Source organism: Bos javanicus, chromosome 3 (genome assembly GCF_032452875.1).
Source record: "Bos javanicus breed banteng chromosome 3, ARS-OSU_banteng_1.0, whole genome shotgun sequence".
NCBI lineage: Eukaryota > Metazoa > Chordata > Mammalia > Artiodactyla > Bovidae > Bos > Bos javanicus.
The window spans coordinates 20643811-20664830 of NC_083870.1; the positions used below are offsets into that span (position 1 = coordinate 20643811).

At 37.3% G+C, this 21020-nt stretch overlaps 1 protein-coding gene across 1 annotated transcript in view; it reads right to left on the reverse strand.

The window, feature by feature from the left end:
- Window positions 1-21020, reverse strand: part of VPS45 (vacuolar protein sorting 45 homolog) — a 66645-nt gene that overhangs the window by 39142 nt on the left and 6483 nt on the right. Inside the window, exons 4-13 of the mRNA XM_061408072.1 lie at window positions 19564-19643; window positions 18441-18509; window positions 18182-18319; window positions 17635-17745; window positions 14749-14883; window positions 14204-14317; window positions 13637-13804; window positions 2161-2319; window positions 1674-1781; window positions 507-628 (exon numbers count right to left, since the gene is read on the reverse strand). Coding sequence (XP_061264056.1) covers window positions 507-628; window positions 1674-1781; window positions 2161-2319; window positions 13637-13804; window positions 14204-14317; window positions 14749-14883; window positions 17635-17745; window positions 18182-18319; window positions 18441-18509; window positions 19564-19643 — 1204 coding nt within the window. The remainder of the gene's footprint in view (window positions 1-506; window positions 629-1673; window positions 1782-2160; window positions 2320-13636; window positions 13805-14203; window positions 14318-14748; window positions 14884-17634; window positions 17746-18181; window positions 18320-18440; window positions 18510-19563; window positions 19644-21020) is intronic.

Consider the following 21020-nt stretch of genomic DNA (forward strand, 5'->3'; position numbering starts at 1 on the left):
TTGCTTCCTTCAGTTAATACCTAAAAAGAAAACCATCCTTTCCTCCAGTGTGACAAAAGGCCTTTGTTAATTAGGTCTCAGTGTGTATACTGGCCACATTTGGCAAAGTCCAGTCCTCGCCAAAAATAGTAACAACCTGCTCTGGATGGCAATCAAGCAGCAAATCTATTTTCAGCTTTAATGTTTGAAACTCCAAATGCTAGATGCCACGGAACTGAACCTTAAATGGCATAAGTGAACTAGTCTGATACTTAAGGACAGGACACAAGTATCTGGAGTGCTCTGAAACATTTGTTTCTGTATTCCAAAAGAAATAATACTCAGGCTTGATAGAGGAATTTAAATCTAACTTTGACACATGTAAAACCAGAAGAACCTGAGAACTGAAACAACTGGGAAAGGAAGAGTAGAATGACAGAATCTTGGTTGTAGTCTCTTATAGTACCCTAAATTTCCTATTTTCTTAGTGTTTCTGATTTTTATCATTAATATCTTTGTTCTCTTACCTGTCTCTGAGTGTGCTGGGGCCTAGATAAGGATACAGGTTTTCTTTAAGCTTTCCTTTGATGAGATGGTCCAGGGTCTCATGTAAGAAAGGTTGATGCTGAGTATATACATTTTCTACTCCCTAAGACAGGGGGAAATGGTTCTTATGTCATTTTTTTTTGAAACGTGCAATGTAACTGTTAACGATACTCATATCAGAAAAGGACATGCAATAGCGATTTCAAGGGGTAAGAGTCAACCAGGAATTTTAGGACAATTTTAGTTATTATTTTTATCAATAGAAATGTTTCAATCTTATGAAAATACTCTGTAATTTAAGGCTAGCTATTATAAAGGAATTTTTAAAATGCAACTGCTTAAATTCCTTATCTCTTCACTGATTCATTCTTTTGAGAAAATATTATATGATAGGTAAATAAAAAGAAAAGGACTATGTAGCAAAAGAGACTAGAAACACTCAGGAAAATGAAAAAATTTCAGGAAACATAAAGAAAGGCTAGCAGATTACAACGAACTTTTGACCATATTAAGAAAATAGGTAGTTTTAAAAGATTTATAATTGCTTGCTTCATCTTTAATTTCTGTCACAGGAAAAACTACCCAACAAACCTTAAATTATAAACAAATGGAGTAAAATAGTTATGACTAACAGGCTGCCTTTTTATTCTTGGGTATTTCCTGGAAATATCTTACTATTCCCTTATTAGCTGTTTGGGCCAATGCTGATGCTGTTCCAATACAGAAAGTATTAAAAAAAAAAAAAAAGTATTTAAAGAAAAAGCTTTCAAGAGACCGTCTGCTTTAATTTCATTTAACTGCATGCACGCATGCTAAGTCACTTCAGTCATGTCCGACTCTTTTCGACCCCATGGACTGTAACCTGCCAGGCTCCTCTTCCATGGAATTCTCCAGCCAACAGTACTGGAGTGGATTGCCATGCCCTCCTCTACAGGATCTTCCCAACCTAGGGATCAAACCTGTATCTCCTGTGTCTCCTGCATTGGCAGGCGGGTTCCTTACCACTAGCGCCACCTGGGAAGTCTCTCATTTAACTGACATAGTACTAAATCAGCGGCAATCCTGAAGTTACTTGGAAGATCACATTCATTCACTCTCAGGGTCAGGGGCTTCAACTGTTTCTTATTTAGGAAAGCATAGCAATATACCTTTAATCCTTTGAGGAACTGCTTGGTAATAGCCACAGCATCTTTGGGGCTGAAGAGGTCACTTCCTCTGACCCGTTTACCACCATATTCAATTACTGCAGACACAAGCTTTGTTTTAAAAAAAAGAAAAAAGAGAGAGAGAGAAACAACTTCTTACTGCTTGGGGGAACAGGAAGAAAATAACTTTATTATGGAAATGAAGACACGAGAGGACAGAATTAGGATCGAACCCAGCCTCCTGCATTGCAGGTGGATTCTTTACCAGCTGAGCCACAAGCCCAAGAAGTGGGTAGCCTGTCCCTTCTCCAGTGGATCTTCCTGACCCAGGAATCGAACCAGGGTCGCCTGCATTGCAGGTGGATTCTTTACCAACCCAGCTACCAGGGAAGCCCATAAAAACAGTATGACTCATCATCTGTCAGAACTAAAAGGCTGTAACAATAGAGTTGGTTCCTGTTTGGCGGGATTCATATATAAATCTGGTTACCTTTCGATACTTTTCAGAAACACCTTTATTCCTAAGGTCCATCATTAATCCTGGTAGGCTATTGCTGCTGTGTCGCTCGTAATGTAGCGCATAAAGCATCACCAGGCGGGCAGCATCAAACTCTGTCACTCTGGGGTTCTGGAGGAGCCTCTTTACGTTCTGAAAAAACAGAGAACTGTTATTTATCCTCCCTTCACTTGGGTGATGTATAATATCTTAGTTCTAAGAATTACTGAATGGTAGTGATACATCTGACTAAGATACCATGACTAAGATCACTGGGCTTCCCAGTGGCTCAGTGGGTAAAGAATCTGCCTGCAAAGCAGGAGACACAAGAGATGCAGGTTCGATCCCTGGGTTGGGAAGATCCCCTGGAGAAGGGCAGGGCATTCTAGTATTCTTGCCTGGAGAATCCCATGGACAGAGGAGCCTAACGGGCTACAGTCCATAGGGTCGCAGAGTTGGACATGGCTGAAGTGACTGAGCACACAAGATGACTACTAAGGCAATGTACAGGTCACAGGTTTAGCAACTGTTTCAACTACAGAAAATGAGATGCCTTTTGCCTAAGATAAGAATTAAATAAGGACATAAATTCTCATTGTAACTGCTTAAGACAAATATGAATTTAACCATGGTTATTTCCTCTTTTCTTTCCTTTGACTGAGATAGTCTAGGGTCTTATGTGGGAGAGATTACAATTTCCCTGCCAAAATAAGAAATACACATTATTCCCACCACTAGTTCTACTGCTTCAGTCAATATAGCACACAAGAGAACTTACCAGTTGACTTGTAAAACTCTACTGCCTTCTTTCAGTGTTAGTGACTGACCAGTGAAATGAAGACACATTGGTAGAATTTTACATAGGAGAACGGGCTTAATCTCCAAGAAGCATCATATGTAACAATATGTCTCAACATGGTTCACAGAGATATGAATATGTGACAGCATGTAATCTGTAAATGAACACTTATGATCTTAAGAGGGCAGGTACTGACAGCAAAGGAAAGCAGACAAAATTATGTTTAGGTTTTATCAATTCTCCCATAAGGAGACTTCCCTACAGTATAGATTTATATTTATTATGCAGTAGAACACATTAATTAGAGCCAACAAATACTTGTGATCACTCTCTAAAGCACAAGGTACTATGTCAGGCACTGGAGGTGATACAGAGATAAGTTAGACACACTTTCTGTCCTCAGTGAGTTCACAGACAATGAGGATAAAACAGTATAGCTCATTCTTCTATAAAATACATTTCTTAATGTGCTTTAGCTCTACGAGATGGTAAACATGGAATAACACAGAAGCCATATTGGTTTGTATGTAATTTTTCAGCAAGTTAATATTTAGAAAAGATCAGGGACAAGCTTCCTTTTTAAAGAACATGCTTCACCAATATGTTAAGGAAAAAGATGAAAATTCAATGGAAAGTAGTGTTTTTTTAAGAAGTAACTGGCTTTGCAGCTTTAAGAACTGCTGCACTTTCCACAATGTTAAGCTACACGGGGAAAGGGAAAATGAGAATGAAAAGAATGCAAAGATGTTTATCTGTGTCAAAAAGAAAAACAAAACAACAACCCAAAACTGACTGATATCTTCATATTGTACTTTTAATTTTGATGACACAAGTTTCTATGAGAAGCAGATATTTTTGAGGCCTTATTTGCTGAAGAAAAAGACATGAGCCACAAGAGTAAAACCACAAAGGATGGTCTGAGTGCATTTCTAGGTGCAAGCGTTAGTCGCTGTCATGTCCAACTCTTTGCGACCCCACGGACTGTAGCCCACCAGGCTCCTCTGTCCATGGAGTTCTCCAGGCAAGAAAAACTGGAGTGGGTTCCCATTTCCTTCTCCAGGTCCAAATGCCAGTGGAAATTTAACTGTGCTAACATTTTAATTAGGATTGTTATTATTTTATTAGGGCTCTGATTACAAAGTTACATAGATTTTTCTTTCTTTTTTTAGTTATATAAATTTTAAGTGATCTGCTTATAACCCTATTTTCCCATAACCCTTGTTTATTTTTAGTCCATGATTTTGCAGAATGTGAAGTTTTCTCAAGAACACATATGTGGTATTATAACAGAAACATATGTATAAAAAAACCAAAAACTGAAAATCAGTGCAATAGGGGAAAGGGAACACAAAGTAAAGAGACGTTCGTCTAGTTACTGAGGAATCATAAAAAACTTCGTTTCTACAAAAGGCCTTAAAAACTAAGCTTTGGAATTAGTTTGAGAGGCTGAAAGAGATACTATTAATAGGGATATGGAAATCAGAGAAAGAAATGAGTTGAAAGACTAGTAAGAGTCTTTGGAGGGCACTGGATTCCGAGGACATAACCACTAACATCTGTATAGTACTCTGCAACTTACAAGATGTTTTTAAATACATTATCTTTTTAGTACTTCACGACAACAATGTCTAATGTCTAAGAACTCGACTGTTCACACTAAAAAGAGGGATGATGATGAAATGCAGAGCCTCCTAGGTAGCTTTCAAGTAGAAAGTTCTCTCAGTAGGATTTCTACTGTTGCTTTTCTGGGTGAACATTTCACTACCATCATCCTTACAGGATCAAAAAGGAAGAAATTTCTCTTCTACAGATTTAAACCCTGCTATCACAAAACTTTCCTTACTTCTTTTCCCTTTTGTGGTAACTTCTCCAGACAGCAGTGACTAAATATAGGCTGTTTAGAATAGCCTGTTCACACATTTCACTAATTTCTATTATAATATGGAGAAATTTCAGGATACAAATTCCTTATCAAGTAAAAATACACCATTTCAGAAGTATCTCAGTCACTTGGCATAAAACATCCATCTGAGATCTCTGTTGTTGCTTTTCTTATAAGCGCAATGTTTCACTTTCTGCCCTTGTAGTCTCTTTTTACCTTAAATCTACTCAATTTCTGACTGATCTGTCTTTGTTGTTTAGTCGCTAAGTCATGTCCAACTCTTGTAACTCTATGGACTGCAGCCCTCCAAGGTCCTCTGTCCATGGGACTTCCCAGGAAAGAATACTGGAGTGGGTTGCCATTTCCTTCTCCTGGGGATCTTCCCAAGCCAAGGATGGAACCCGTGCCTCCTGAATTCGCAGGCACCAGGGAAGCCCGACCTGTCTTTGTACATCTAAGCAAACATGAGATACTCAAGTAACTATAAACCCACAAAAACCAGAATGGTGACAAAGACTATTTGCAGCAATTAGTTTATACCCTTCCTATTTGCTCCCTTTCTAATTACCTTCCCTTCGATCTTGACTCCTGGCTCTGTTTCTCATTAATAAATCCACTTGTATTCCTTGAAATGTGGTACTGGTTTTTAGAGTCTGTCGCTTGACTCTTAGCTTTTCCTCGATGAGCAGCCTTGTGATCTGACAGCCCAGATCTGGTCCAAGACTACTCTGCTTTCTCTTGAGTCCTGTGGACCCAACCCATGGCTCAGGTCAGTGTTCCAGTTAAACTCACCTAGTTCCTCATGAAAAGACACATGTAGGTACAAGCTGAATTCTTTCTTCTTTCTCAGTTATATAAGTCCTCAAAGAAGCAGGGCCTTTTTGTCTGCCTGAATGCCACATTATCCTTTGACTTAATTTTGAACTATTTTCCCTCATGGCTACTTGACTCAACTTGACTGATAGTGACATACATTATACAGAGATTCCAGGGTTTTAACCAAGGAAGAGGAGAAAAAGAATCTGAGAGCCTTTAATTGCATAGGAGGTATGTGCTTCATGGAGGTATTTATATGTTAAAAATATGGCTGAATTATATAATGACTTTTTGGTATCTTTTTTCTTATTAAATTTCCCATAACCTTGAGATAATCAAAAGAGAAAAGTATACTGTTACATAATAACAGCTGAGTAAAGAGTGAAACGGAAAACTACTGCCCACTTAAGAAGATGGGATTCAAAAATGTTCCACTGGATTCTAACATTACTATAGGCCCAATGAAGGAATAGGAAAAGAAATGCAAAAACACTATCTGTGAAGGTCAAGTTTCAAAATGGAGCTAACATTCATTCAAAAAGACATTAAAAACAAATCTGATATTTAGAGATTCTTCTGTTATCTTGGGCTGACTACTTTTGTGTTTTCTTCTACCAAAACTATGCTAAAGCAGCACAAGAAAAAAACATTTGTATTGACATACCTATATTTTATGGAGAAGGAAATGGGAAACCGACTCCAGTATTCTTGCCTGAGAAATCCCATGGACAGAGGAGCCTGGTGGGCTACAGTCCATGGGGTCGCAAAAGACTTGGACATGACTTAGTGACTAAAAGATGACAATGACAACCTATATTTTAAACTATTGTACAATACAGTCGAAGTCTGCAACTAAAGATGATTCTCTCTCTTTTTTTTTTTTTTGGCTTTAATTTAACCTAAAGAACAAGCTCTGTACCCTGTTATCAACGATCACAGTACTGTAGTAAAACACTCAATGAATAGCATTATAAGCCAACAGATTAGAATAGCAGATGAAAGCGGCAGAAGTCTTCAGCATGTTGATATGACTTTAAAAACGAGCCTAATCTAACAGTCTGAGAGAACAGTTATGGAGAGCTTATCTAGAAAAAAATGATAGAAAATAGGCGAGATCCAGTTCCAGTTCCACTAACTGGAAAATATATCAGGTTTCTTTTACTTAATGACTAGTCAAATTTAGCTTTCTTGTAGGTCTTCTGCTGGTCAACACCATTTCTGAAACATTAGTTAAATGATGGTTTAGAGAGACAGGATCATTTTTAATCTTAGTTGGTCAAAGTAAAATTGTCAGCTCAATTTTTTGTGTCCCAAACAATTTTCTTACAATTCTAATGAGAAGCAAAAAAGCTTTTCTAAAATCAGAGAGAGTTCCAAGATCATGAGTGAATTAAAAGACATGTCCTGGATGCCATAAAAAAGAGAATGCACCATAAAATAATAATACTGAAAACAGTGATAGTTAACATTCATTGAATGTTATAAGCACCAGGTATTATATTGTTTTATATGTACTAGCTCACTGGATCCTCACAAAAATCTTTGAGCTAAGTACCGATATTTCCCCCATTTTACAGACAAAAAGACTAAGACTGGAGTGGCTAAGAATCATTTTTAAACCCAAGACATCAAAGATCCAGGCCCTTACAGTCGCTATTCTATTCTACACTGCTTCAAACAGAACTCTTTACCTTCATTTCTCTGACAAATATTTATTGTCCTATGTGTTATTAATGGCATGATTTGAGATCTTTTACCCAAGGTCAAAGAAATAGAGGAAAACAACAGAATGGGAAAGACTAGAGACCTCTTCAAGAAAATTAGAGATACCAAGGGAACATTTCATGCATAGATGGACTTGATAAAAGACAGAAATGGTATGGACCTAACAGAAGCAGAAGATATTAAGAAGAGGTGGCAAGAATACACAGAAGAACTGTCCAAAAAAGATTTTCATGACCCAGATAATCACGATGGTGTGATCACTCACCTAGAGCCAGACATCCTGGAATGTGAAGTCAAGTGGGCCTTAGAAGGCATCACTACGAACAAAGCTAGTGGAGGTAGAATTCCAGCTGAGCTATTTCAAATCCTAAATGATGATGCTGTGAAAGTGCTGCACTCAATATGCCAGCAAATTTGAAAAACTCAGCAGTGGCCACAGGACTGGAAAAGGTCAGTTTTCATTCCAATCCCAAAGAAAGGCAATGCCAAAGAATGCTCAAACTCCTGCACAACTGCACTCATCTCACACGCTAGTAAAGTAATGCTCAAAATTCTCCAAGCCAGGCTTCAGCAATACGTGAACCATGAACTTCCAGATATTCAAGCTGGTTTTAGAAAAGGCAGAGGAACCAGAGATCAAATTGCCAACATCCACTGGATCATGGAAAAAGCAAGAGAGTTCCAGAAAAACATCTATTTCTGCTTTATTGACTATGCCAAAGCCTTTGTGTGCATCACAATAAACTGTGGAAAATTCTTCAAGAGATGGGAATACCAGACCACCTGACCTGCCTCTTGAGAAACCTGTATGCAGGTCAGGAAGCAACAGTTAGAACCGGACATGGAACAACAGACTGGTTCCAAATAGGAAAAGGAGTACGTCAAGGCTGTATATTGTCACCCTGCTTATTTAACTTATATGCAGAATACATCATGAGAAACGCTGGGCTGGAAGAAACACAAGCTGGAATCAAGATTGCCGGGAGAAATATCAATAACCTCAGATATGCAGATGACACCACCCTTACGGCAGAAAGTGAAGAGGAACTAAAAAGCCTCTTGATGAAAGTGAAAGAGAAGAGTGAAAAAGTTGGGTTAAAGCTCAACATTCAGAAAATGAAGATCATGGCATCCGGTCCCATCACTTCATGGGAAGTAGATGGGGAAATAGTGGAAACAGTGTCAGACTTTATTTTTCTGGGCTCCAAAATCACTGCAGATGGTGACTGCAGCCATGAAATTAAGATACTTACTCCTTGGAAGGAAAGATATGACCAACCTAAACAGCATATTAAAAAGCAGAGACATTACTTTGCCAACAAAGGTCCATCTAGTTAAGGTTATGGTTTTTCCAGTGGTCATGCATGGATGTGAGAGTTGGACTGTGAAGAAGGCTGAGTGCCAAAGAATTGATGCTTTTGAACTGTGGTGTTGGAGAAGACTCTTGAGAGTCCCTTGGACTGCAAGGAGATCCAACCAGTCCATTCTGAAGGAGACCAGTCCTGGGTGTTCATTGGAAGGACTGATGCTGAAGCTGAAACTCCAATACTTTGGCCACCTCATGCAAAGAGTTGACTCATTGGAAAAGACCCCAATGCTGGGAGGGATTGGGGGCAGAAGGAGAAGGGGACGACAGAGGATGAGATGGCTGGATGACATCACTGACTCAATGGACATGAGTTTGGGTAAACTCCGGGAGTTGGTGATGGACAGGGAGGCCTGGCATGCTGTGATTCATGAGGTCGCAAAGAGTCAGACACGACTGAGTGACTAAACTGAACTGAACTGAACCCAAGGTCAGGAAAGAAGAACACAGACTAGATTCTTCTTTCAAATGAAAAGTTGTGATATGACAACACAACCATGCAGAGTGGGGAGGGGAATTATTTATTTTCTGAAGATTTTTCCTTTATGGTATGAAAAAAAATCTTCCTTACTAATCAGTCTTTTCCAAGGCTATGCATGTTTCAATGACAGTACACTGCAGTTTGGTTCTAGTGAAATTCTTCTGAATCAAACTGGATAACTGGTTAGAAGTGGCAGCAATTTTTAGGTTAATTTTTAGCAATATATGAGCTTTTCTTCCCTCACCATCATACAGTCATTATTCAATAAAGCAAACTTCATCTCTACTCAAAAATCAATTCATTGCTTCATGACGTTATTATCATCTAAGGTCAAGCCAAGGAATGCTGTATCCCATCTAGGGGTCAAGCCCCTGGCATCTACTCATTATTAAACAAAAGTTCTCTTTATTGACTATTTACATCATGTTGCCAAAGAAATCCTTTATGGTGGTGGAGTCGAAATCAACTGCTCACTGTAAAACCCTAATACCATGGGCAAAAAAATCTTCAAAAGATAATTTTTTTACATATAGGGATTTCTTGGCAGTCCAGTGGTTGAGACTCCAGGCTCTCAATGCAAAGGGCACGGGTTTGATCCCTGGTTGGGGAACCCTGTATGCTATACTGGCTAAGTGGATCACAAATGGAATTCATATTTTAAAGTGTCTATTTTTCTTTTAAAATGAACAAAAAATAAGATTTCAGGCAAAGGAATTATAGTAGCCATTTCTAAATGCTTTCCATATGGTGAGATACAAATAAAGATACTAAAATTGGCTAGTGATTAAGTTTGGTTCTATTGTTTTAAAGGGAAAGCTAAAATGATAAAGAAACATAAGGAAATTTAAATTTAGTTACAGGACACAATTCTGTTTTTATTTCATAAGAGAACAAAATTCATTTTATTGAGAAAAATAAAAAGTTTTCCTTAGGAATATTTCAATTAGGCCCACAGACCAACTCTAAATTGTTATTAGCAGTATTGTTTAAACAAAGTTGGTGAAGTTAAATAGATTATGAAGTATCTTTACAAAGGAATACTGTTTAGTGATTTAATAGAATGAGTGTTTAGGTTCTAGTCTGGAACAGTCTCTGAGACACAAAGTAAGTGAAAAAGCAAAATGCAGAACTATGTGTACGATATGGTATCATTTGAATTTTAAAAAAGAGAGAGAAGGAAATACACACACTCACACAGGCTTGCACATGCACAGAATAACTGTAAGGATGCAAGTGAAACTACTAACAGATTCAGTGTGTACTATTTATCTCTTTCATCGAATACTTATATTATCTATCTAAGAATTAAAATAGGATAAACCACAATGGAAAAGAATATAAAAAAGTATATATATATAAAACCGAAATCACTTTCCTATACAGCAGAAATTAACACAACATTGTAAATCAACTATATTTCAACAAATATTGATTAAAAACTAATTAGAATTTAATACAACTAAAAATAATAGTCACCCTAAGAGTTCTTTGTGAAGATTTAAGAATACAGAGATAAAATTAGAACTGCTGACAGAAGTACTTTTCATAAATATAAAGCAAATAGCATCTTTATGATTTTAAAAATAATGTTTACCAAGAGGAAATCTTGATAAAGATTTTTAAAAAGTAAAAATCAGCAACTATAAATCACAGTATATAACTAAAGCAACCATAGGTGGGTGAATTTGTTTCTTTCAATTGTATCATATCTTTAAAAAACTAGGCTTAAGGACTTCCCTGGTGGTTCAATGGTTAAGAATCTGCCTGCCAATGCAGGGGATGCCAGCTGGATTCCTGGTTGGGGAACTAAGATCCCACACACTGTGGAGCAACTAAGCCCATGCACCACAACTAGAGAGCCCCGCACCAAGGAAAGATCCCGAGTGCCACAACTATGACCCAAGGCTGTGGCTGTGCTTAGTCGCTCAGTTGTATCCAATTCTTTGCGACCCCATGGACTGCAGCCTGCCAGGCTCCTCTGTTCATGGAATTCTCCAGGCAAGAATATTGGAGTGGGTTGCCATGCCCACCTCCAGGGGATTTTTCTAACCCAGGGACTGAACACATTGCAGGTGTATTCTTTACCATCTGAGCTACCAGGGAAGCCCAAGGCAGCCAAAAACAAAACAAAACCAAAAATTATGCTAAGAGGAAAAAAACTAACTTTTACAAAGCACCTATCATGTGGGAAGCACTTTACATTTCACTGAATCCTGATAACAACCTAAAAGTTTGAAATCATTATCAAACTTTATGATAGGCTTGGGCAAAATAAGTAATTTTCCCAAAGAAATGTTGATACATAGAGACAGATATAAGCCAAGACAGTCTGGCTGCAAACCCTGTGTTGCTTCCATTATACCATGCTGGCTTTATTTTACAAAGAAAAATAGCAGGAGAGAAAGAGACTAGGGTTTAGAATATAGGGTCCTATTAGTAAGGAAATGTGCTTCTTATAATAAATGGCTTAGAAACAGCCATTTCCCAAAGGACTCTCATTCCCAAGTTACTTACTGTCAGTGATACCACATTTTGTCATGTCTCAGGAACTTTGGAATTATCTCTCATTTGTTCTCTCTTGTTATCCTTATAGCCAATCTGTCTCTAAATTATTTTCTCCTTTTGATATTGTCTTTCATATTTGTCCTTCTGTACATTTTTACTACTATGAAGAGTTTTTTTAGCCTCCCTGGTTTTAATTTTTTCACCTCCAAGGCATCCTTATTAGATTAAATTTCCTAAAATACTACTTTCATCATATCAACTTCTATATAAGACCCTATGCTGGATCTCTTTGCCTATCTCAGCAAATACAAATTCCTCTGACAAGCGTCTTCATAAACTAGCTTCTGTTTACCAATTCAATTTTATCTCCTATTTCTCTTCCACACCCACTCTCAACAGGTCATGCTGTTTATTATTTTTTTGCATACTTCTGCATCTTTGCTTTGCTGAAATCCTCCTCCAGATTCTATTCATTATTTACAGTCCATCTAAATATCACCTTCTCTAAGAAACTGTCCCTAATAACCTCAAATCTTACTATAGTCAGTACCACAACTCTGACTTAAATATTAACTTAAAATGCTGCCTAATTGTCTGATTATGTTACTTTTCTGCTAAAATCCTCTGATAGCTCCTGTCATTTTAAGATTAAAGCCCTATCTCCTTTCAATGGCCATTACCAGGACTCAATCTGTCCTTCTGGCTTATCTAAGACCATCCCTTATCTTGTATCCAGCACTAGCTACATTGAGTTAGTCTCTGTTCCCTTGGCTTTTTTTTTTTTCTTAACATCTCCATGTCTGCATTCTCTCTGCCGAGAATTTCTTTTCTTGAAAAGTAATATCATCATCTCTAAGAAGCTCTAAGAAGCCACATCCTTACAGAAAATAGCCATCTTTCCTCTGTATTTCCATATCCCTTTGTAATACCTCCAGTATAGCACTTATTGCATATATTATAACTCCTGGTTTACATTTCTTTCTCCCTTACTAATATGTGAACTCTTTGAGGAAAAAGATGGCATTTTATTTTTTTTTGTTCCTCTAGATACTCATTGTACATGGAGTAGGCATTCACATGTTTGTGGAATAAAAAGCAGATGCTCAATAGTATAAATTTCAGTTCAGTTGCTCAGTCGTGTCCAACTCTTTGCAACCCTATGGACTGCAGCACGCCAGGCTTCCTTGTCCATCACTAACTCCTGGAGCTTGCTCAAACTCATGTCCATCAAGTCAGTGATGCCAGTATTTTAATAGACACTGTATCTTTAAATCTTCCTAACAATCCTGTGAGATACATATCATTATACCTATTTGACAAATAAGGAAAATGGCTAAGAAATTAAGCCAACAGCTCCAGGTCCCAAAGCCAGCAGTGGCAAATCAAACACTAAAATTTAGATCTTCTGATTTTAGTCTAGCATTCTTTCTAGTTGACTGGGTTGCCCTCCTAAACACTCAGTTAATTGCCTGAACCCTTAGGGAGTGCACATTTTTTCTTCTGTGCCTCTTATCATCTATCTTGTGTGTGTGTTAGTCACTCAGTCGTGTCCACCTCTTTGGAACCCCATGGACTGTAACCCACCAGATTCCTCTGTCCACGGATTCTCCAGGCAAGAATAGTGGAGTGGGTTGCCATTTCCTTCTCCAAGGGATATCTTCCCCATCCAATGACAGAACCTGGGTCTCCTGCAGAGCAGGCAGATTCTTTACCATCTGAGCCACCAGGGAAGCCCATCTATCTTAAACAATCCTAATTTGTGTTCCTGTCTCAACTCCTTGTTAGACTGTAAATTCCATGTTGGTTAAGAAGGATTACTTGCCTTCGTATCACCTGCTCTGCTTGCCACAGTGGCTTACTACAGTAGGTGCTCATCAAATTGGACCGAACAGATACCTGGAGAGCACTAGAATGGTCGTTCTGACAGGCCAGTTCTTGTTCAACCTCTGAAACCTCCAGCAGATTCCGCTCACTGACCAACCGAGATAGTTCTCCAACCACTGTCACATGCTTTGACACAGTCCCAGACATCTTCTTGAACTGTGGGTAATTCTCAACAAAGGCCTGCCATGAGAAAAATATCAATTGGGGGTTCTCTTATTTCTTGAGGACAGGCATGTATGAAGAAGAGAAAAAAAAGGAAGGGATTATTCTTCTGCCCAGACTAAGGCATCTAAAACTTTCAATCACACAGCATTTTATTATGCATAAGAAGAGAAGGACTGGTATATGTCAGTAGACTGAGTCATTAAATAGTTCAAATATGACTGAGGAATGGAAAGAAGTTCATGGCTTACTATGAAGTTTTTACTATATTGTTTCCTAAAGAGAAACAGAAAATAATCTTGAACCAAACAAAAGGAATCAAGGCAGAAATCAGACCCAGAATATTCCAGAAATGTTGCTTACATGAATAGTTCCAAAGTCTTGCATGTTACTCATCCATGTACATGTTCAATTTACCTTCATGTCTGCTATTGATTCTAGTTTTTGCTGTTCTTTTGGTTTCTTCTTCTGAAAGTCCTCCATGAGATTCTTTATGTTGCTGCCAATCTCAGCAAAGTTCAGGTACATATTCTGTGAAAAAGGAAGTTGCACACACAGTTCTATCCACTAGGCTGACTTTCAGACAATTTAAAAGGAGTGAAAAAGAACAATGAATACAGTTAGAATTGAAGGGCAAGAAAATTTCATTGTAATTACCAAATCTGGATATTGGCCAGGACACTGGTGATGAATACCACTACTAATCTCACAAAGAGCTACGGATAGGAGGGTGGTAAATAAATTGGGTTCTAATTTTTAAGGTATGAAACAAAGTACATGATTACTAAGAAAAAAGTATTGTTAAAGGGTTAGAAAAAAGTCTTCTGTCTTTCCTTGAGATGCAGTTTATCTATAGGATGCCTCTCGCATCCTTCCACACGAAATCCCACACCTGCTCCCATTCTAACAAATCAGGACTAACCTCACATAGAAAAAATTAAAAAGAACTCTAAACCACTTACGTTAGCATAGAACTCATCATTTTCAGCAGATAAGACCACCTCTCTCAAATCTTTACTTATTCCTGGCACTCTGGAAAGATCAATCCGATTGTTGTTTATACCCAGTAGTTCATGGACCATGGCCTGGTATGTCCACTAAATAAAGAATAATGACAAAAAAATTGGTAACTGACAAAATGTGGAAATATTAATTGGCAGGAAAACAAAAACTGATAATATTCTTAGTAAACTAGTCTTTTTTACATGGAGGCTCTCTAGCTCAAATTTTATTAATATTTTGTGCTATACTAAGCATTAAGATTCTCGTTTTAATTGGTTAAACATCCAAAAGTCAAAATACTTTTAGATTTCACACTTTTGGAAGAAGGGCAGCCAGATTAATATTCCTGATAGAAAGAAAACAAATTAGATCTATCATTAGCTCCAATTTTTGCCTGTGAATTAAGAGCATATTTTTGGCTTCACAGATAGGGCTATATTGGTACTGCAGTTATAAGCTGTACCATTTCCTGTATGCTTCTGTGGTTTTTCTGCAGCATGAGAAGTATGTTCTTGCAGATCTGAGTAGTGCTATATTTATCCTGGGAACACTAATATTATCAGAAAAAACCCTGTAGGTTGATCAAAACATGCATATTCAGAAAGTTGCCTGTGAATCCATTTTATTTTATATTTTTACTTAATATGCATTGTGAAGAAGGACTGGTTTCCAGTTTTACAAAATGTGAACTTATTTGGTAAAATTGAAAAGGAGAAACCCCAAAACTTGCCTTCTCACCTTTTATGGAGAATAGGTTACTTTTAGTCATAGGCCCATTAGAGAAAACTAAGTATTTTCCAGCAAATTACCCCCTAAACCTAGAGTCTAAAACTAAATATTTATATATAAGTGGATACATATATAAATAATCTAGATTTGTTATAGTAACTTAAGACGTTATAAAAGAAGGCGCTTTATTTCCTAAAATATTTGCCAAGTGAATCCTTGAAAAAACAAGTTTCATTAGAGCATTTAAAACAAGTACAACAAAATGTTTTATGCTTCCATACACAGCATCCTGTGCATGCTTTTGCCATTAGCACATACTTCATAATTAAAATGATCCGTTTACTTTCTCTTCATTGGATCATGAACTCTTTGAGAACAGAGACTGTATCTTTTAACCTTTTATCTCCTGTACTTAATACAGTACCTGGTACCTAACAGGTCCTCAGGTTGAGTGAATGATTGCTTTTCTTTGGGAAACAGAATTAAAGGCAACTATTTTTCTTTCTACTTTTTTACACTGTCAAATTTCTTTCATTATTACTAAAAGTATATAAAATATGTAAAGTTATATTACTTTGAATTTTAAGAATATAAGGCAGTCGTATTATAGAGAAGTTGTACTCCATAGCCACAGATTTCCCTTAGCATTAACATTATTATAAGCTGAGATGGAACTGAAATATAGGCTGTGCCTTTTCCTACAAATTTAAAGTCACTATTAATAAAGCATCTACAAACTGTAAGGCACTGCACTTGAATTCACAGAACAAGCAATAGTAAGACAGAGTCTGCCTTGAAGGGATGTACAACCTAGGAGAATGTGAAAACAAACGTACAACATAGTGCAGTATGAGACATGAGAGAAAAAGTTCTACAGTAATTCGAAGGAAAAAAAATCCTATCTGACAAAAAAGTAAAAGCTTCAAGGAGATGTTTCAAGTGGTTTTAAAAAACAAGAATTTTAAGAGGTGAAGATGGGGAGAGAATGTATTTCAAACACTCCAGAGTTCAGATCGAGGTCACAACATGAATAAAATGATGGCAGAGAATAATGAGGCATATCTACACAGTAGTGAGCTGCAGGTTTTCTATAAGGTTGAGCCCACATTATGAAGGATCATGGTGGTCAAGTTCAGGAATCTGTATTTAATTCAGCAGGCAAATGGGAAACAGGTAAGATTTTTAAGTCAGGAGTAATAGGTTAAGAGTTGTGAACTTTAGTAAAAGTAATTTAATAACATTGTATCTGTGAGATACATTATAGTGGAAAGCAATTAAAAGTGGGAAATCCAGTAGATGACTATTTCAGAATTCCTATAACACAGGGGTCTCCAACCCCTGGGCCGCAGACTGGTAGTGGTCCTTGGCCTGTCAGGGACCAGACTGCACAGAGGGAGGTGAGCCTTGGGTGAGCGAGTGTAGCCAAGCTTCATCTGCTACTCCCCACAGATCGCATTACCTGAACACCACCATACAAGGCCAGACCACCACCCCTCTGGCTGCCCTCCCCCTGAGCCCTTCTGTGGGGAAACTGTCTTCCATGAAACCTGTCCCTGGTGGCAAAAAGGCTGGGGACTACTGCTGTAAGAGATTAGTCACACCAAGGTAATGGCAATATGAATGGGAAAGAACAGATAGACACTGGAAAAGTAGAATCTACGGAACCTAGCGTGCATGCGTGGTCAGTTGATTCAGTCGTGCATGACTCTTTGTGACCCTGGCTCCTTTGTCCATGGGAGTCTCCAGGCAAGAACACTGGAGTGCCATGCCTTCCTCTAGGGATCTTTCCAACCCAGGGATTGAACCCATGTCTCCTGTGTCTCCTGTACTGCAGGCAGATTTTTCACTGCTAAGCCACCATGGAAACCCCAGAGAACCTAGAAGTTGCCTTACTTAGGAATGGTGGCAGAAAGAGACAGGAAGGATGAGGCAGAAGCAAGAGTTGAAGATGACTGTGGCTAGAACACTGATACCAGAATACTAGGAAATACAAGGCAAAAACAAGAATAGCTAAAAATAAGGAGGCAAATAAATGGACCATGTTCATTTCCACGTCTGCATTTTGATGAACACCACTTGAAATCATCCTTCCATTGTGCTAACAAAGGGCTCTGCACCTGGTTTAGCAATGGGGTGATGGCATCATCGCAGCGATCTAAAATAAGTAGCAGCGGAGGGACCTCAGTCCGTCGGAATTCAAACAGTTCATATTCTTTAGTTATCACTTGCTGTGGGTAAGAGAAAGACGTTTGGTCAACCAATTGGTAGCAGATAGAGATGACATAAATAGAAAATTCATACATAAAAACCACATTTACAATAGTTTTTTTGCACTTTCACAGGCCTTCCATAAAAGGATTCAAAAGCTTGACAAAATTTTAGTAGCATTCTGTTTAAGGAGTTAGGATTTGAAACTCTTATTTTACAAGTGGTTTAACAGGATCAAAAGAAGTTAAGTAGCTTGCAAATGTTTCCTGAGTTAAACCTAAGAATCTTAGCTCTAATTTGTTGCCTTAGGTCTTAAAATATAATTCCTACCTCTTTGCCAATAAACCTAACAAATCATCTCCTTGGTTTCAGATAAAATATTCCTTTAGTTTTGGAAATATGATAAGGAAATGAATGGTCTTGATGTTTTGGAACTGGGGATACAGAACGCCGTACCTTAACACATTCTGCAAGTCTCTTTGCTGCTTCTGATGAAAGCTGATAACGAATCATCGGACATTTCTTCAGAGATAAAAGGAGAGCTGTCAGTCCTTGAGTTGTTCTGGATAGTTGGACTGGATCCCAATTTCGACCCTTTTTGTTAAAAACATACATTCATAGAACATATTTGAATTTTTTCTTACAAGTCCAATTACTTACTGAATTAACTTCCATCTGATAAACAAACAAACAAAAACCTTCCTTCTTTCCATACCTGGCAGCAACCCAAAATATTGAGGGAAAACAAATGTGGATTCACAGCAATGTAATCACCATAAAATTCCTACAAACAAAGCACCAAGATCAGTCAGTTATTCCACAAGCTCCTAACTGTATCATGCAATAATATTTTTCATATGTGATGTAATACTATGTGCTACAATCAAGTTGGAGGAAATGCAGGTATAAAAAAGAAAAATTGATCAATTAACAATTGAGTAACAATAGTCAATGTGAGGGGATTAATAAGACAATTATAGAATAGAAGCAAAAATAAATCTTAAAAAAAAACCCAATCAAAAAACAAAAGTTGTATAAGTATACATATCATATTTAAGGAGACTTTTCAATTAGTAAAAATAAAACACTGCTAAAGATATACAGTGTTACACTCAGATGAGTAAAAACATTGCTGTCCAATGTATTCTCATGAGGGAGAATGTGATTTAAAATAGGTCATTCTTTTTTATTCATTTATCACCTAGCACATCCTTCTAAAAATCCAAAACTTGCTTATTTGCTCCCCTGAGGATGATATTCTTCACCGAGGTGATAAAAGTGTTTAAAACATTTGTGCTAAATGTGTTCAAGAACACTAAAGGGTTTAAGAAGGAAAAGGTAACATGAAATGTTCTAATGTGAGGTATTTCATAGCATGTAGAATATTAAAGAGTTTTCAAGTTTTAACCTAATGACCAATCTGCTTATTCCCAAAGCAAGATAATCACAAACAGAACTTTAACAAACCTCATTCATCCTTTACTTCCTATTCTCTTCCAATCAGACATAAACTATAACTGTGCAGATGAACATTCTTATAGCATAGCTCATAAGACTGCCTTTATAAAACATAACTGCCTCTGACTCCAACCCTCCCTACCAATCCAGTACCATTCCAATCTCCTTATTCCCACTGACTTCTTTAATTCTATTCCCATTCAATTTGATACCTCTTCCAAACTTTCTATATATATATGAGTAGAGTGTGATGCAATGCACATTTATTGTGTCTGATCAACAGCTTCCTTTCTTAAGAGATAAGCACTTTCCTTATTTATAGACTCAAATCTTTCAAAAGGGCCAATAAAAGAGATGTGTTAGAGGAACAATGTATTTACCTGAACCTCAGCCACAACTTCCTGTTCATCAGCTTCAGCTAATGACTTCACATCACTCTTGCTTATCACATTACTGAAATCTGAAATAGACATGTAAGATGTGGTTTACTCAGAGGAGATAATTTTTGTTACAATTAGACATAAAGGGGCCTGACAGTTAAAGTCTAATAAACTAAGTGAAGTTTAGTATATGTGGTACTATACTTTACATTGTGGTATATGTCAAACACTTTCACATTGGAATGAATAACACAAATATGTTTAAATCTGTAAATTCATAATACTAAAAAAAAGGAACCATCATTATAGGCATTGGAGGATGCCAGGGAACCAAATCATTATATTGAAAAGAGCAAATACTTAGGAAAAAATAAGTATTTGTCCTTTTATATCCCAACTGTACCATCAGATAACCAAATAGTATTAATAGATGAGGGGAAACTCTTTATAGCAATTTTCCAGCTAAAAAGCAAAGCAGGAATGATAACAATAGAATTTAAAACACCATTTTTTTTCCCCACTCCTAATGAATCAATGGATAGAAATATTGAGCATTAACCTTTGCTAGTGTCACAGTAAGACAGTCAACAGAAGCATACAACACTGCTGATGAAAGTCTTGTCAAAAAGAAATCAAATCTGAATTTAATTAAACCTGTGTATCCAAGTACCAATTTATTGGAACTGAAGGACAGTTCTTTAAATTGCAAAGAGCATGTTAAACTATCCCATGTGGATGTAATCAGCAAGATCCAGACTGAAGGAAACTAACAGAAGGAGGTGGTTTAGTGGTTTATTCAATAAATAGACTGTGTGGGGGTGAAGTTAGAGAGAGGAACTATAGAAGATTCAAGAAATTTCAACAATGTATCTTCCAATAGCAATGTGTGGACCTTGCTGCTGCTAAGTTGCTTCAGTCTGTTGGACTCTGTGCGACCCCATAGACGGCCTCCTACCAGGCTCCTTGCTATGATTCTAATTCAAACAAACTGAGCAGGGAAAAAAAGGCATGAAAGAATTTGAAATTTGAGCACTGAATGATGTACTAATAGTATGTTTTAAAAACGAGTCCTTATCATTTAAAGATGCACATGGAAATATTTATGGGTGAAATCATACAACCTGTTAGATTTTCTTCAATATAATGTTGATGAGGGAGTAGATAGCTGTACAGCTAAAAGAAGATTGGTCATGGTACAGTAACTGTAGAAACTGGGTGATGGGTACATTGGGATTTATTAGGCTATTCTGTCTACTTTTGTATATATTTGAAAACTTCCACAACAAAGTTTTTTTAAAAATAAAGGATGGGATACTAATACTAATACAAGATATTTAGTACACATAAGAATATACAAAAATACAATTATTAGAAAATGACATAAGCAGAAGGCCAGTTTAGTGCTGATATAAACTGTGCTGAAAGTCTATAAAGAATAAAATCACTATATATAAACT